Source organism: Gymnoscopelus braueri (assembly GCF_963280865.1).
Source record: "Gymnoscopelus braueri genome assembly, chromosome: 9".
Classification (NCBI taxonomy): domain Eukaryota; kingdom Metazoa; phylum Chordata; class Actinopteri; order Myctophiformes; family Myctophidae; genus Gymnoscopelus; species Gymnoscopelus braueri.
In genome coordinates this window covers 9,969,266-9,988,636 of record NC_137610.1, presented here as the reverse complement: position 1 = coordinate 9,988,636, position 19,371 = coordinate 9,969,266, and the positions used below count along the sequence as shown (strand labels likewise).

Sequence of the window (19,371 nt, the reverse complement as noted above, 5' to 3'; positions counted from 1 at the left end):
TATGGGTCCAAAGCTACACCGCACACACGCCACGGGCATTTCAATTTTGCCATTTGTTGCAAGCCATTGTTGGTTTCATAAGATTAGAAATGGAATGGATCAGGTGAGGTGTGTGTGTGTGTGTGGGGGGGGGCACCTTGGTCCAGCAGACTTGTACGTTCCCACGTGTATGTCAAAAAAAAAAAATGTTACACAAATAATGTTGAAATGTTTGTATGTGCCATGGTGCTATATACTGCAGTGCTCCTCTTAATATTTGGACATAGGCCTATGCCTAAAAACAGAAACTCTCTATGCATTCTGTCCATATTGTGGTATATTGTGTACATTTGTGAATTTACAGTACTAGGTTTAATTGCACGGTCGGGTTCTGTATGGTGTAATGGTGTTGAATTGAAGCTGTACAAATTTCACTTGTTTTCCATTGTGATATTTGGTTGAGCATTGTGTACTTATCTCCTGTTTCCAATGTTCCGCGTTACCTTATTGTAATAGATTTTTACATCCCATTCCTCCTTGCAGTAATGCCACATTTCCTATAAAGATTCTTATCGTATCTCTCCTCTCCTCTCCTCTGTGTGCCCATATTCAGCTTAATGTCCCTGCTGAATGCAATGCATTTAGCTGGGCTTTACACTAGTTTCTCATAACAAAGTCAAAAGATATACTGTAAGTATCCTACAAAACAGTTCTTACAACCTGACTTCACTATCATGTTTATACTCATTTGAACTCTTTTCTGTTGGGGAATAGAAAACCAATTAGTTTATGTTTGGGCTACTTGTGTTGTTTGTTCCCTTATGATCACTGATACTGCTCTGCATTCCTGAGGAAGCCTCTGACACTGACATTGGCTGACTCACGGCAAATACTACAGTGAATCTCCAATTGCCTTTCTGTCTTAATGACGTTGTGGTCAACGCAAGTTCAGGAGTGGAGACCAGCCTCTACTTATCACGGACACTCCCCTTTTGCAATCACCTCCTTAACTAATATCTACCTAGCCTCGTTCCCAGTCTCACTCATCTGCGAAGAGAAGCGCCTGGTCACGACGGAAAGCAGAGAGTGTCTAAAGGGCGGGACGTATTTCCAGCGGAAACTATCTTTTTCGACCAATCACAACACTTGTTTCATTCACAGAGAATGTAAACAGATTCGTAAAGCGTCCACGTCACCTGCCTCCTCTCACCACAGCCAATCCTTGTTGCAATCCCCAGAGTATAAATACACCTGTGATCTCTCAACGAACTTGTGTGTTCTGCTTCACATCCTCCCCTGCCCCAACCTTCTCGTGCCTCCACGATTCTCGCTCTTCGTCCTTCTATCTCTAGTTCTCTTGGAAACCAGGTGGCAGTGACGGAGCAGAGACGAGCGACCGCTCCCCGAATAGAGCAACCATGGCCGTCAGCTCCTGAGACTATGCCCCCACCTTGCTTGGGTTCCTCATCCGTTTCACTTTCATCTAATTACGTTTCAATAAAATAATTAAACTTAAGTAGAGGTGTGGTCTCTTACTAGTGAAATGAAAAATAGCATGACCTACTTGTGGCCGCTATGCTTTCCCCTCTAAACGCATTAAAACAGAAGAGTGATGATTCTAGTTATCTACAGTGTCTTGAGATTGGGTTGTTTTTCTAACAACCTGCACAGTATTATTGTAAGACGTATTTGTCATGCACATTCAAAGAATATGGGCAGTTTGGGCACAAAGAAAAACACAACAGCTCGCCATCCTCATCTCTTGAAACAATAGATGGAAGTAATGTACAGTAACAACACCTGGCTCCTAACTTGTTTGTTCCTGTATCATTGCTGCATTAAAGCATTTAAAGGCAGTGTACCGTAGCAGGGGCTAGTGAACATTGATTTGAACCTGCAAAATTGAACATAATGAGTCCTGCCATCCATACTTACCACGGTGACAATAGCAAACTAAAAATAAAGGAGCAGCTGTGACTCTCACAACCAGCTCTCATTACAGTACATGCCAGTGCCATCGCAAGTGGTGTAATGTTCGCGCAGCCATGGCAGACATTAAACATGTTATTGACTCGGCTCTCTATGAAAACAAACAGTAGCGCGTCGGCTGATTGAAGACAGATAAACAGAGCCAAGACGTACAGTCAGTGGTGGAAAGTAACTAAGTACATGTACTCAAGTACTGTACTTGTTTACAATTAAGTACAATTTTGAGGTATTTGTACTTTACTTGAGTATTTCCAATTTCCAATACTTTTACTTCTACTCCACTACATCTCAGAGGCAAATATTGTACTTTTACTCCACTACAATTATTTGAACTTTGTTACTTTGTAGATTTTGATTATTATTACAAAACATACATTAACCAATTCAGCCGCATTTAAACTTTGGCTTTTTGAAAATAGCCGATCTGCAAGCCCACAACACGTCGCGATGCGACGTGTTGTGAGCTTGTAGATCTGCTATTTTCAAAAGATTTTTATACATTTTAGAGATATGATAACTTGTGAAACGGGAATATTCTGCATAATGACTACTTTTACTTTTTGTACTTTAAGTATATTTTGATGCCAATACTTTTGTACTTTTACTCGAGTACATTTTAATTACACAGAATTACGTATTTCTACATTGCAGTATTGATACTTTTACTTAAGTAAAACATTTGAGTACTTTTTCCACCACTGGGTAGAGTACTGTAAAGCCTGAGTCGTATGACGGTGTCACATGACAAACACAGGCGATCTACAAGCTTTACGCGTTGTGGATGCAACACGTTGTAAGCTGTGAGATGTGAATGTCAATCCTTTCTGTACATGACCATTGTTGGGCACCATGGTGCTCCATAAAACAGAGCCGGAGAGAATCCACTTTAGTATTTTTGTTGGATGAATTTCCAACAAAGTGATGAGAAGGCATAATGTGTGTATGCATAACAGTGGCCACGACCAGACAGGCCATTTCCATCTGTATGTAAATGCTGAGCATGTAAATAAGCCACACAGCACACGCTCAAGATGAGATTGCTGTTAGGCCTGCGGATGGTGATTTGCACACACTATTTGATCCAGTGACAGGATGGGTCTGATATCTTGTACAACATGTTGAGCGTCAAGACAGGCCATATAGTCAAATAATGGGCTATATTCCCGCAATCTGTGATTCGCCCCCAGCTGGGTCAGGGTTTTTCTGGGCTAATAGACTAGCTGGAAGTGGAGTAAGGCAGAGAAAATGCCTTCTAACAACAGTGGGATTGTGGTGATGTGTTTTTTTTCTCATGGGCCTGCTGTATCTCCCTCACTTCCCTTCATTCAAACTAACTTTAATCTTGTTCCGGAGAATTCCATTAATCTTTGAGGTTGCTCAGAATACAAAAGAGAAAAAGGGAGGAAAATGCTGAGCAGAGGGAAAAAACACTGATGCCATATTTTTATGTCCTCACTTTATGCTAGCTGAGTCCAAGCAGAGGACATGCCAGTCTATTTCTCTGTCTGTTTAATGCAGCACATTTGAAGTGATTGTGAATTCATAACCCCACCGCAAAATCCCACCCACTCTCACACACACTCATCCTGGGCTGCGGTGGATGGCACGGTACTGGTATTGCCTTGAAGACGGGCTGTCGAAGAAATCAAATCAAATGGGCGGACAGCGCTAGCCCCCTTTGTCCTTTCCATATAGATTATTTATCAATCTGACCGTCCACATCAGGGCATGCCTGCTTTCACAGTTTGCTCACACGCACACACACACACGCACACGCACACGCACACACACACACACACACACACACACACACACACACACACACACACACACGCCTAGCAGCTGGCCACAATCTCTTTCTCAGCTCATGGTCCGGTGACCACAGATACATTTTCATTTTGACATTATATTGTCACCACAAAAAAAAAAGGAACTGCGAAACACAGCAAACCCCTGCTCTCTCTTTCTCTATCCCTCCCTCTCTTCCTCTGCTCCATTACATGGACAGAAAGGAGTTTAGCACAGAACAGGTCTCTGTGGCAGTGTGGCACTCTTCCCATTAAGCCACCTGACATCAGGATCATAATGCCACTCTCTCAACAGAATGAACTCTTCACTCCACCCTCCAATACAGGGTAAGGCCACAGTTATCCTCCAGGCTAATGGGAACCTCTGCTCGACAGCATAACATCATAATACTCCCACCACCCATAAAGACACTGATTTCCATAATGTTGTACAATGATACACAATGCCAAAAGCTGTAATGTATTCCACTAAACGTTAAAAAAAAGATGCCCACCTCAGTGCGCAATCTCAGTGCGACTCTGAAAACAAAACAAAAATGTGAAAAAGTGGGAGTTCTCTGCCTAGCCTGCCAAGGACTGAGTAACTTTATATTATCCAAGACAATGAATAGAAGATCATCAAGAACACATTTGTTATCTCTCGGGAGCAGATACAGTACGCTAAAAAGGCCCTCCGGTTCTTTTCTGTACATTTCAATTACATCAGACATGCGTTGAAGTCTCTCGGTTTTGGACTTCAAACGGCTTTGCTTCACTTCACATCTCCAGCCATGAAGTTAAAGCTTTTTGCATGGAAGGCTTTGATTGCCATTGGGTCGTAGTGTAGTGTAGTGATAAGCCCGATAATGGCTACATTGCGTCGGTGGTTTAATGGACCACTACATTGACCCTGCATGTCTGTTAACCTTGACTTCTCTGTCTAATAAATCTCAGTGAAAGGTTTATGGTCCTCAACTTGCCAGGTCTTTCGAGTCGTATTTAGTGGGCGGAACCGACAAACAACACAGTGATAAATAACTGCATTTGCCTGGTGACTACTATGTAGAACAGCGTTCGTGACAGAAAAGGACAATCCATGGCCGGTGGTAAATGTCACGACAGATCAGTAATGAGAATCATCACTCACATTAACAGCATTCTGGGTCACTAATCGAAGGAGGGATGTTGTTGTGAGCTTTGGCGTGAAAGGTATAGTGTAAGAAAATAAACCTGCCAGCGTGTGCGCACATTCGTGAATGGAATGCTATCGGTATGCAACTTATAGTCTCATTGTTAAGTACTATGTTCAATTTTGAAATTGGGGATGCAAATTATCGATTAATTCATGAATTGATAGTTGATAACCTTATCGATCGATTAAGCGATTAATTGATAAGCGGCGTTTTTTATGACCAAACGGAAAATTCTTGTCCGAAAATGAGTGCAGAAACATAATTGCCTTGATGTATATAACATTAACGAGCGTCAGCTGCATGGACACAGACACACACACCTCCCCTCTGCAGGGCTCTATGGAGTCTGTCTCATTTCTCTCAAAAAGCCCTTGAATATGATGGAATATGATTGAGGATTACAATGATTATGGTATTAAAGTTCACATTTGATATCACACACACCATCCCCCCCAAAAAAGTATAGTAAATTCTTAACGGCAATTCATCGATTATAGATTAACTGTTAACATCCCTATTTGAAATAGATTATAACTGATAACCAGTTATAAACTTCTACTGGTTCTATCGAGTGAAGACCCGCTCTCTCCGCCCTTCCAGCCAAAAGCATTCGTATTCCTGTTGCTTTTCGATACCGGAAGTTTCAAGATGGTGGATTTGAATTCGCCAAAAAAGTGGTTTCAAAATGGGCCTGAAGAAACCAATGGAGATCCCTTCGTCCATATTTTTTAGTCTATGGTGCTGACCCCTTTAGGCTGTGTGCCATGTTAAGAGTGTTTTTGTTAAGAAGCATATTTTGGACAGAAGTGAAGACAAGCGAAGCTCATGGTAGGAGTGTGCTGCCATTTCTTTTATTAACCCTTTTTGACGGTTTGTTTTCATTAGGGAGAGTAGATTGTCACTTTTGCTTGGGTTGGCGTTGTAGATTAGATATAAGTAGGGTGGCATTTTTCTGTGTTGTTTTGACCTTGGTCTCCCTGAAGATTTATGCTTCCCGTCTTTCATTTCATATTCAGTTTCTGTAACCTTAACTTCAGTATTAGTAATAAATGTACACTTTTGCTCAGTATTTCAATATTTGAAACGTAGTTTGTCACTATTATGTGGTGGTGACATAAACACAGAACTGGGGATTGGATTGGGGGTGGGGGGATATGGGTTGGGGGTATTGGCGGTTGGGCTGGCGGGGTATGGGGCTTTGGGGGGTATAGTGGGGGTTAGGGGGTATGTAGGAATTGGGGGGTGGTCACTGAGGGCGGCTTCACACTGGATCCGTTTGCATTCGAACCGTTCCCGAGAACGAATGCTGGCCTGCATTCACATTGGCCAAGATCCTTGCGCACCAGAGAACACTTGCATATATACCCCCGATCCTATAGGTGGCGGCATGCACATAGTGGTTTCGGCTGTGGACACAGACGTCATCAACTATGCGACAATGTTTGTGCTTGGGTTGCGGCTGGGGAGTGAGTCAACGCACTGAGCGCTCAGCGCAGTGAGCGCACAGAAGTCAAGGCACAGACTGCTGTGTTGTTGACGGACAACGGATGTACGCTTATGAGAAACAACACAAATAAAACCTGGTGAAACACTTGTGTGCATTAGCGCAAGATGAGGATACAGGAAACATTCAGTATAAATGTCCAGTTTGCTAACCTTCACAACTACTACTACTTTTGCATTTGAAACTTTAAATTTCTCTAAATATTATAAACTTTCACGACAGCTTAAGTACAAAAATATATCATTTATGAAAAGGCAACTATAGTAGCCTATACAGTGAAGTCGGACTGAATGATATATATATATATATATATATATATATATATATATATATATATATATATATATATATATATATGCGCCCTGTGCTCTTCTTTTTCTCTATGAAGAAAAGTACAAGTACAGTTGACACAAACGCATTCCGCAACGCTGCCTGTCTGTTGTTTAATCTGCGCATCCGCGCATTACGTGCAGATCTCATCCTCTGGACTGCAAAGCCATAGCTGGTCATGTAGGAAGGTGTGCGATAGGATCGCGCTTGCCATAGTCTCCAAAGTAATAATAATAATAAGAGAAAGTTCACTTTTGGTTATTTAAAAAGAGTCTCCTTATTTTATGTATTAATTTATTAGCCCTACATGGGAGAAACGTTAACTTTAGAGCTTTTGGTTATAATTTAAAAAGACTGTAGAGCAGTTTGTGTGCAGACTCACCTTTTTATTTTTATTTATTTATGATTTGTGGGTCCAGCACTGTGTGTAAAAAAGAACTGTGGGGACGTGCATCTCCTGCCTTTGTTCATATTTAAAATAAAAATAATATTTTCCAATGCAAGATCAGTGTGGTTATCTGCTCTATATTGTAATATCAAAAATAGCAGATCAACAAGTTCAATGTGTTGCATTGCGCCGCATTTTCAGCTTGTAGCTTGGCTATTTTTGCAACTTTTGTGTGACACTGTATGACAATAGGGCATTCATTTGATTAAAAGCATTAAAAGTTGCAATATGGGATACAGGGTTTCTTCCTAACAGCAAAGATATGTAGTAGAGATGCGCGGATGGCCTCTCATGGTCATCCGAATCCGCATGTACAAATTAATTATCCACCCGTTATCCAACCGCAATAATTATTTTATCCAATTTAAATATCCGCACCAACCGTTTCTCCCGTATGTCAAAATATTATTATTTTCTGGTATTCCCCGTTAGTTTTAGTAGGCTATTAGTTGTGCGATGCGATCACAAAATGCATTGATTTAGCCTATGGAATGTCGGTGCGTCTTTTTTCTTTTTTTCAAACCGGTGCTGCGCTGACAGACTCTGTGCGGCATCCAACATACAGGCATCCAACATACATGCGGCATCCAACATACATGCGGCATCCAACATACATGCGGCATCCAACATACATGCGGCATCCAACATACAGAGCGCACTGCTCTGCTCTGCTGTGCTACTGCTTGGTGTGGATATGTTACGGCCATGGTTGAACCCCTGTGGATTGATCTGCGACGTGTTTTTGTTGGCTGTTTTTGTCGAGATACCGTCACCTATTCCAAATAGCGGGCCACTTCCGTCTAACGGTACGCTTGCTTTCACATTGCAGCGTACCGTACCCGAAAACGCATGATCCGGATCCGAGACTGCCTCCGGAGGTGGTTTCGGGTACGATACGGTTATCCGTTTCGGGGAACGATACGCAACATTCACACTAGCGCGACACCTGCCAAGCGGTCTGGAGTGCGCACCCGGGACCATAGTGTGAAAGCGCCCTGAATCATTCATTCAGTGATTTGTGAACTCTGCCCACTATTGTCTTTATATACCTGTCTTCTCACTCAGCTCAGTATACCTGACGAAGGCCACATAGGCCAAAACGTTGTTATTTATTGACCGCTCTATTTATTATATTATTTTGGGAGCATCAAGACGGTGTGCGGGGTGTCCTGTCCACCATCACAGTTGACTAGAGGTTTGAATCGTCCCACAGTGCATCCGGCTTGGCCGGGCGCCCATACGGGCATAATTGGCCATGCTCGCGGGCAAGAGGAAGCCAGGTTGGGGAGGGCAATATTTGTCGCTGTATCAGCGACTCCCACGACTGGGGTGGTGCCTGTCAGCAGCAGTGGTGTACATTTACTCAAGTACTGTACTTAAGTACAATTTTGAGGTCTTTTTTACTTTACAGGAGTATTTTCAATTTTCAATACTTTTACATCTACTCCACTACATCTCAGAGGCAAATATTGTACTTTTACTCCACTATAATTATTTGAAAACTTTAGCTGCTAGTTACTTTGCAGATATAAATTATTATATTAAAAACATACATTAACCACTTCAGCTATTTTATACCCAGGCTATTTGAAAATAGCCGATCTACAAGCTCACAACTAACAAAGATCTGCTATCTTCAAACATCTTAGGACTTTAACTTTTGGTACTTTAAGTATATTTTGATGCCAATGCTTTTGTACTTTTACTCAAGTAACATTTTGAACACAAGTCTTTTAGTTGTAACAGTATTTTTATATTGCAGTATTTGCTACTTTTACTTAAGTAAAATATCTGAATACTTCTTCCACCACTGGTCAGCAGGGGTTGTTGAACGGTGAGGAGTAGGAACGAAGGCTCGTCTATATCCTTCCCGTTGGGGCTCCTCACTAGCAGGTGAGCAAGCTAAGCAGCAGTACACAGAAATGTGTGGGGAATGTGGGAATTAGCATATTGAGTAAATTACCTCTAAATAAAATAGACCCGGGGTCCGCCCAGACTATGTGCCGTTAAGTATTCCTAAACAAGACACTTAACCCTTAACTGCTCTCCCGGGCGCTGTATTAATAGCGACCACTGCTCCCTAATAGTTGGGGATGGGTAAATGCGGAGGACAACATTTCACGTATGTGCAAATGTACAGTGACAAAGAAAATACCCCCCATACACCCCAGTGTGTTTGCGTGTTTGTGTGTCTCCATGCCTCAATACCCCTTGTCCTCCCTGCTCCTCTTCCCCAGTGGGTTTCGCTTGACTTGCAGCGTTTTCACAGCTGCTCTGAACAGTGCACTCCATTACACCTTAAATCACTTAAAGAGATCTGAAGCGCCCCAAAACTCCCTCTGCTGCTAATTCACCCTGACGGTGTGGATCATCTAGACTCTGGAGGAGGCAAGAGGAGGCGAGTAAACACGGCAAGCTCTGATGCGAGCCGCACAAAGTCCAATGCGGTCTTTATATCACGATCCATTGCTACCTTGAAATACAAGCAATGGAGCACATTAAATCGAGCGACAAAAAAACTACCCATGAACCACGCTGCTGTCTTCAAAGATATCACACAGAACAGTAGCACAGACGGGGATTACATTTTTCTGAGCTTTTCTTGATGCCGATGAGTATTTGGCAAGGATGTTTTGACAGAGGTGATTTCTTGAGCTTTTATTGGTCACCCGGAGAAGCCAACAGAGATTAGGGCTCAATAAATAAGTAGAATGAGTGGGGCCCCTCTCCTGTGTTTGGAGGCCCAGCCAGAGAGCAGGAGACACAGAGCCGTGACACACAGCTGCACAGCGCTATTGATTCTCCCATGGTCTCCAGGCACCCTTCTCTCTCTCATTCAGGCTGCCTGCCAAGTGCCTCTGAACAGCGGCTCCTGCTCCCACAGTGTCTGCACGTCTGCTTAAGCACGATCAATGGGCCATCAGCGGGGGAGAGAAGCGATGCCACTGTCTTTACTTCCACAGGGTGTGAGCGTGCTGAGGGAAATTGAAAAGATATGTAGTGGAAAGGCATCATGATGCTACACTGGCATAAAGCATCAGCAGCTATCATAAGGACATTGGCTTGTTTTCAAAGCCTCAAATGGATGAGCCAGCCAGCAGCCCCCCATTTAGATATTTCTCTAAACAGCCTATTTGCCCGTGTTTCAAAAGCAGCATGCGCTTATATCAGGCTTTAAATAAGCATTTACTGTACCACCCTCAGATCCCTTTGTCTGCACGCTGTGCCTTGAAAATGACCATCAAGGGTCATCACATCCTGCTATCAGATATAAGCCCTGGAAGGTTACGAGAGGAGAGAATCTTTCGTCAGCTCTGTGTCTACAGCTGGGGTCCAGGGGACAATAACAACTATGATTCAGGCACGATGCAATATATGGTGTTTAAAACACACTGCTGAAGATGCCTCCGAGACGTTGATGGATTATGAAGAGGGTTGGTGACTCTGCCAGCAGTCCACTATTCAACAGCCTGCACCACTGTAAACCTAGCGCCCAGGTAGCAAACCTGTCGTGCTGTGTGTTTTCGGGTGGAGTGATTGCCAAGGACATTTAGCTTTTGTCCCCTCGTGGCAGAACATTATTTTAAAATCCATCTTAATCTGCACAATGGTGGGGGGGGGGCAAAGATGCATAGTGTGCTATCTTATTTTCCTCCAAAAAGCTAAATAACATACCATCTAAAAACATGGTTCTTGGGCTTTGAATCACAGCAGCTACTTCAACCAAACATTATATTTGTGTTGCAGTCCAGCTCCCAATAGCTGGACTGTGTGCATCGCTGTTCATTATGCTCTCGCGGGTCATTTCAAGGGTGACTGATAGTTCAACAAGTATTGAGTGAGAGTGAGAGGAGCTTTGCGTGCCATTAAGAAGACAGCAAATCTGCTATCTCCATGGCAGGCTGCTACTATTGACAATGTTGAGGATACCCTGTTAGGTTGAAACGCGTCCGTTGTTCTGTCCCTGGAGAGGTAAGCCTAAATAAACGTGTGTGAAAAGGGACATTTATTGTGTGCTGGCTATTTTCTCACTTTCAGGCGACTGCAACAAGCCAAAGGAGGCTGACACTGGCAATACCGGCCTCCATTGGAACTATCATAAAAATGATTATTGTCTTCGCCAGGCCGATAGGCCCGGGAGGCAAAGACGACGTTTTTGCCCCTGTCCTGTTTGTGTGTGACTGCGTTCGGCTGATCTCGGACACCGCTGGACTGATCGGCGGGAAATTTTGCATGCAAACCCCCAGTAGGCCAAGGAATACACTCCACCCCAAATGATTCAAATCGGCCTCATGGTGGCGCTATACCAATTATAATTTGTTATGTTTTGGCCTATAACTCTTGAACGGTAAGTGATACAATCAAAGTTTTCCCTCTGAATTATTTGGATCATTACACAACTCACCATATAGGCCATGCCAATTTTTGCCTAGCTAGATTTTCTGCCATTTTGCACAACACTTTTTTCTACTACTTCTACAGATTTTGTCCAAAATTCACACAAATCGATATGCATTGTATCTGCAGTCATGTAATGACCATGTATCATTCAGATCTGTCATATTCCATTCCGATTGGCTATACGAGGTGTGTCAGAAAAATAACAGGACTTTGTCAGTGCACGCTCATGACTCAATGCTAATTGAGTAACCACTTATGTCACTGTGTTGCGCAACATCTCACCACTATTCGGCTATAATATTGTTCACTTCTCTCACTCTGTGCTTCTGTTCCAGGCTGTTGTCTAATTACACTGCTGTTACCCTCCGTCACGCAACTGGAGGTGGCACAAAGGTGGAGCAAAGATTCAATTTGAAATTCCTGGTTAAGTTAGCTTATAGGCTTAGGGTTTGGGTTAGGGTTAACCCTAACCATAATCCTAACCCTTCCAGTACGACCCGGAAACCAAGAGACAGAGCCTGCAGTGGAAGACCACGCCTTCACCCAGACCCAAGAAGGCAAGCATGTCCAACTCAAAGATCAAGGTCATGCTGATCGCATTCTTCGACCAGAAGAGAGTGGTCCATCTTGAGTTTGTTCCTCAGGGTCAGACAGTCAACCAGCACTAATACCAATCGCCTCCATGACCGGGTTCGGCACAGCAGGTGGGCTCTGTGGAGAGACAAGTTGTGGCTGCTCCACCACGACAACGCGCCCACACACACCACGCTCACTGCAGGCTCTGTCTCTAGGTTTCCGGGTCGTACTGGAAGGGTTAAGGTTAAGGTAACCCTAGCTAGCCCTAACCCAACTTAACCAGGAATTTCAAATTGATTCTTTGCTCCATGTTTGTGCCACCTTCAGTTGCGTAACGGAGGGTGTAATTAACTTGTAACAGCAGTGGTATTACACAACAGCCTGGAACAGAAGCAGAGAGTGAGAGAAGTGAACAATATTATAGCAGAATAGTGGTGAGATAAGCAGTTACTCAATTAGCATTGAGTCATGAGCGTGGCTGCCACAGTCCTGTTACTTTTCTGACACACCTCGTTTGATTGTCTTCCAAAATTTTAATGACACATTGGAGGGCCTCTAAACAACGCAGAGCCAAATGCGATTTCACTTACACTGATATGGAGCTCCACAAAATGCTACAAATGTCACTGTTGCAGAAATGTGATTTTGTTTACCCCCCACCAAATTAGGTGGGATGGCCATAGCTAAATGGGAAGCAGAAGGTCCCAGCTTTGATTCCTGGCCCTGGCAATGTGTCAAGGAGTTCCTGAGCAAGACACTAAAGGTCTTTTCAGACAGGAAGCGGCTGACGCGCCTATGTAATTCATTTTCAAAGAGAGGCGGGCGATTATTTGGGACGCGCGGAGAAGTTGAGGGGCGGTGAGGCGAGCGGGCGCGGTCCCGTGAAATTCTCACGCTCGTGCTCGTTTGCGCACAACAGCTGGATTGTGGTGAGCTTTTTTTTCCCCCGCACCGTGCAGGAGGACAAAACAACAATCATCACGGCGCGATCCCTGCTGATCCGAGGGGGTAACGCTTCCCGTCTGTTACGACCTTTAGTGGTCAAAAATGTGTGGGTGGGGTATTTTCTTAAATAAAACAAAACTGCCATATATCATGAACACAACATCCAATCCAAAATGGAATCACATGTTTATAGGGCCTTAGAAAAGTTGAAGCATATGTCATAGAAACCCTACTTCCCTAGAAAGTTTCCTTGTGTCCTGCCCGCTGCAACCATAGACTGTATAAAAAGAATGGACAGCGTTACGCCCCTAGACTCTACAGACCGTAAATGAAGCCGATTGTTCAGCAATTTCAAATCCGCCTTGTCAATTAAATCATCCCGCCCCTCCTAGAGCATAACCTACTTTATCGTCAATTTTAAAATAAATGGGTAGTTTACCAAAACGCATATCATGATGATTGAAAGGGGACTTTAAACTAGCGACTGGAAGCATATAGACCTGCGCTCTGTGGAGCGCTTTTTGTTAATAAGACGTTTGATTAGAATATCCTGAGGCAAAGTTGGAGAGTGTATAAAGTGCAAAGGCACAAAAGAAATGTATCAACAAGCAGCTCCGTCCAATCTTCCATTTAGGCCAACTCAGCAAAGTTCACCAACCATATTGGACTATATCAACAGATTAAGAACACCACTGTAATAGAAAAAGCAACCATCTGAATGCAATGCATAGTGAGTGCTAATGAGCTAATCAAAAGCAAATCATGGCACTGAACTAATGATAATTTACTGATTATACACAAGTTTTGTGAACTGATTTAGTCATGATAAGCCATTAAAGGGGGGCAGATGGTGGCTCTTTTGCAGACCTGATGGCTAGCCAGCTGCTAACAGAGGAGCTACAATGAATGTAGTTATGGGAAGGAAGAAAAACAACACACACGCACGCACGCACGCACGCACGCACACACACACACACACACACACACACACACACACACACACACACACACACACACACACACACACACACACACACACACACACACACGCACACACACACACACACGCACACAAACACACACACACACACACCCACGCAAACACCACGCAAACACACACGCACACACACACACACACATCAAAGCCAGCAACAATATTTTCTGATGTCTTACCTCTGACTTTGATATAAAAAAGACAACATTATTTCAATGGCTAGATCTCCTTCACATGTGTGAAACATGAAGGCGTACAGGCTGAAATGAGTAGGCTCAATTCAAGTGCAGTGCAGCGGTGATCAAAGCAAGCAACCAGAGTATTTTTCTGATTCATTTATCTTCACTCAATGTCATTGACTTATGACTCCAGCAATTCAAAACTGGGGCCGTTGAGTGGTGTTATTTAGAGGCGCAAGACAACGTGGAATATAAACTTAATAGGGTGAGGGAAATGTTGACTGTGGGTGGTAAGTTTCATTAAAGTTTCATTAATTAATTAATTAAGTTTGTCTGCCACTTTGGCAAATAACCAGCCATCACTCAAGGGTGCTGTTCTTCTGTAAAGTAGCCAAAGTGGCTGGAAGTCACTAATGTGGTCAACAGTGGTGTAAAGTAACTAAGTACATTTACTCAAGTACTGTACTAAGTATTATTAATTTTGAGGTGACTTTTACTTGTAACAGAGTATTTCTACATTGCAGTATTGATACTTTTACTTAAGTAAAAAAATATATATTACTATTTCCACCACCAGAGTTGGTTTCTTGCTGCAATGAGCAGCTCACACCCAGAAGTTTTGATTATCATTACAAAACATACATTACCCACTTCAGCCATACATTTCGGCCATTTGAAAATAGCCATCTACAAGCTCACAATGCGTCGCATCGGGACGCATTGTGAGCTTGTAGATCGGCTATTTTCAGCACCTTGGGACTTTTCAGCACCTTGGAGAGCGTCACCGAACTGACAGCACCAGGAATGCAGAGAAAACTATAGTGACCAAATAACTCATGCGGGGCCACAGAGGACGCTTGAGTGCGCTCATCAATATAAATTAATTTAAAAAGAATTGTCTTTAAAACGTGATTAATTATTTTATGCTGCATCGGCACTTTGCAGCCTATATGAGCATGAAATTAGCATTCAAATATTTACACCCTGCTGAAAAGACGACAGGCAGGCCACAGTGGGGAGACAGGAGGGGGGGGGGGGTTAGAGTGGTGTGTGGTGGACACATGTGGTTTGATAGGCTACCCCCCATTAATTTTATCAGCAAACACTATGTATAAAACACTATATGTTTTAAAATGGCCTTTAAACGCAGTGAGGTTGGAACTCTCCCAGCAGATTTTGTTGCTCTCAAAAGCTGATGTAAATTGGAATAAAGGGCCCTCGTTTGGCCCAAAGGAAACTGGACAGATCTTGGTGTTCATTGGAGCAGTCAGGTTCCAAATGAACACCCATGTGGTACATTTACATTAGGACATTGGCTCTCAAACCTTTCATTATTATTATTATTATTTTATTTCAAGGACCCCCATGATTCTCAGAGAGTGTACAAAATGGAACCAAATGGATCCTTATGGGTCTCAGAGTTACAGACCTGTAAGGGTCCATTTGGAACCCCCTCAAGGAACCCCGATATTTTATTGTATGTTATTGTTTGTCTTTAAATATGTCTCGATGAATTTAATACACAGGACCACAATGGGCTTTTTTAGTTAGCTTTTGTGTTATCCTTTTAGCACCATTTGTATTGTATATAATCGTACCCCTGTACCTTTTTTGCAAACTGTTAATAAAGTATTCAATCAATCAATCAATCAATCAATCAATCAATCAATCAATCAATCAATCAATCAATCAATCAATCAATCAATCAATCAATCCCCAGGCCCCACTTTGAGAACCCCAGGCGGTTAGACAGACACACCTGGTGTAAACGATTTGCTCATTCATGTTGGTGCAACAATACAGCCTATATACCAGTGGTTCTCAACCTTTTCAGGCCGTGACCCCCCCAAAATAATCATATTTGAACTGGGGACCCCTACCCCCCCCCCCCCCCCCCCCCGCCCAAATAATCATATTTGAACTGGGGACCCCTACCCTGATATTGCACTTAGAAATTAGAATTGTAGGATTTGAGTCATTACATTTAGTTTGACTTGGTTACATAGATAAATATTGTAAAAATAGCAGATCTACAAGCTCGCATCGCCTTGCAATGCCAGGCATTGTGAGCTTGTAGATCGGCTATTTTCACAATCTCTGCCTCTTTCCTATAAAATTTGACAATCTGGCCAATGTTTGACCAGTTTTTATAGTGGTTTGTTGATTACTTTTGATGCAGTAATGGTATTTTTTCTTTTGTTGAGGTATTAAAAACAGTCCTTAAATTGTCACTTCACTGTCACCTGGCCCTCCTGGGGGATCCCGACCCAGACCCACAGGTTGAGAACCACTGGCCCATACAAACAACAACCAACCAACGAACCAACCAACCAAACCTTACCCGAGCGTCGTCATGGTGACGATGGTGTACCAGAACGCCGCGGGGATGCTGGTGAACTTGCTGGCCGTGGAGCCCTTCTCGGCGTAGAACATGACGGTGGCGAAGATGATGATGGCCATGGTCAGCGAGAACAGCAGGAAGCCGAGCTCCGAGGCGCAGCTCTTCAGCGTGTACCCCAAGATCCTCAGCCCCGCGGAGTGCCGCGAGAACTTAAAGATCCGAAAGACCCTGAAGACCCGCAGCGTGACGAAGGCGCCGCTCACCTCGTCGTTGTCCGACATGACCAGGCCTATGTAGTAAGGCATGATGGCCACCACGTCGATGACCGACATCACGCTCTTGACGAACCTGTAGCGGCTGGGCGCGGCGAAGAGGCGGAGGAGGTACTCGAAGGTGAAGATCATCACGCACGCGGTGTCCAGGCAGAAGAAGGCGAGCGCGTAGCGCTCCCCGCAGGAGAGCTCCTTGGAGCGGTTGGCCATCAGCCCGCACGGCACCGTCTCCACCACGTTGGCCATCACCGATACGGCGATGAAAAACCCCGTGACATAGTAGAAGACCAAGGCCATGGTGCTGGTGTGGGGGTTCTCGAACGCGCGCCACAGGTACTCCCGGTGGGACAAGTCGACGGGCGGCGCGTCCTTGCTGGCGGCATCTGCCTCGTCGTCCTGAAGCCTCTCCACGTTCTCGCGCCGCCGATCCTTGTATTCCTCATAGCAGCAGTCTCCGATGATCTCGGGGATTATTCCGAAAAACGCGAGCTCCTCGTCGTAGGCTGAGATGCACTCTTGGCGCGGGTAGTGGAGCTTCCCGGTGCGGTAGAAATTGAGAATGTGTCTGAAGATGTCGGGGTCGCGATCGAAGAAGTATTCGTTGGTTTCTTCGTGGAAGAAGAAGTCCCTCTCCGTGCTGCCCAGCAACGTGTCCGGGTACCTAGAATGTGTATAGAACCAAGAATGTGTAGGCTATAATAGAACTGTACTTTTGTGTGTATTTTTTTTGGCAAACTGCTAAATAAAGTAGGCTATTCAATCAATCAATCAATCAATCAATCAATCAGTACCTCTCCAGGGTGTTTCGCCACGTCTGAAACCGGTTCCCGCTCACGTTCAGGATGATGAGTCCGTCCTGGGCTTTCCTCTTCTCTTTGGGAGGGATGGGCATGGGCGCGCTGGCCACGGGCATCCACCCTATGGCCGCGGCGCGGGCAAAGGGAAGCCATGCCGCTACACCTGCCATGCTGACCCTATAGTGCTATAAGATCGATCCCTGATTCTGGTTATCACAGTGCTACGGCCCAGAGATGGAAGGCATCTGCAAAAAAAAAAAAGGGGGAGAAAAAAGAACAGCAAACGAATACTGACTGTTATAGGCATCTGTGGCAGCGGGGAAGGAGTGGTATATTCTCATTAGACAGTGGTTTAGCTCAGATTGTGGCAAATTAAGTCTACATGTTTGGTAAAACTCGTTTAATAAACCAGATCCTGCGCAAGGCATTGTTGCATTTAAGCACAAACCAGTAGCTACAATAGCCTACAGTCAGTCACTGTACCCTAAAGTGTTCTGTCATACCATAGCCATACTTTGCGACAAAAATGAGAAATTTAATTAGACAATCGATAACGTGACATTTCGATAATAACCAAGAATGGAATGTTATCCCATCGAAATCTAAATGGATAAAAAAAAAAGATAAACCCACCTTAACGCAGGGCGACTCTTTTAAACTGCAACCACGCAAGTTGAATGTACAGCCATAGTCTCGCAAGACAATCCGCCACCCATCAATCTCCTGGCGGTGCAGCGACAGGGAAAGATTTAGTAAAAAAAAAAAAAAAAAAAAAAGGAAAAAAATAAGAAAGAAAGAAAGAGAAAAAAGAAAGAAAAAAAACGTCGCATCAACAAGTTAAACAATTCAAGCTGCAATCTCTCGCTGAGTGGTCATTCCGTCCAACCAGTGTGTTTCTCTCTCTCTCTGACCATCCGCATGGGAACGGTGGTCAGTGAGATATTCGTGCATGCGCTTTTCCTCTGCAGCTTCTTCTCCTCAATAAACTCTGCTCCTCTCTCTCTCATCGACTGCAAGACCACCACCACCACCACCAACCCCCCCCCCCCCCACACACACACACACACACACACACACACACACACACACACACACACACACACACCAGGAAGTGACTATGGAGAGAGAGAGAGAGAGAGAGAGAGAGAGAGAGAGAGAGAGGAGTGGTCGTCTACACACAACACATTCCTCTGCTTTGCTCACACTGTGGGAAGTCATCAACGCGTAACGGTCATAATATATCCCAGTGGTTCTCAACCCTTTCAGGCAGTGACCCCCCCAAAATAATCATATTTGAACTGCGGACCCCCCCACCCTGATTCCACAGATGAATATTGTGAAAATAGCCGATCTACAAGCTCACAACGCCTCCCAATGTGAGCTTGTAGATCGGCTATTTTCACAATTTTTGCCTCTTTCTTATTATTTGACAATTTGGCCAATGTTTGACCAGTTTTTATAGTATAGTTTGTTGATTACTTTTGATGCAGTAGCCTAATGGTCTATTTTTTTTTCCATTTCATTTCTTTTTTTTCTTCTTTTTTTCTTTTTTTCTATGTATTAAAATGATCTTAAAATTATTTAAATGTCACTTTACTGTCATCCCACCTGGGGGTCTCGACCCACAGGTTGAGAT

The 19,371-nt window shown here is 43.9% G+C and overlaps 1 protein-coding gene across 1 annotated transcript in view; it reads right to left on the bottom strand.

The window, feature by feature from the left end:
• LOC308091437 (A-type voltage-gated potassium channel KCND2-like) overlaps nt 1-17,905 on the bottom strand; it is a gene marked incomplete at both ends in the record, with an annotated part of 52,183 nt that extends 34,278 nt beyond the window's left edge. Inside the window, 2 exons of the mRNA XM_080437054.1 lie at nt 16,667-17,599; nt 17,730-17,905. Coding sequence (XP_080293180.1) covers nt 16,667-17,599; nt 17,730-17,905 — 1,109 coding nt within the window. The remainder of the gene's footprint in view (nt 1-16,666; nt 17,600-17,729) is intronic.
• Nucleotides 17,906-19,371: the final 1,466 nt, after the last annotated feature.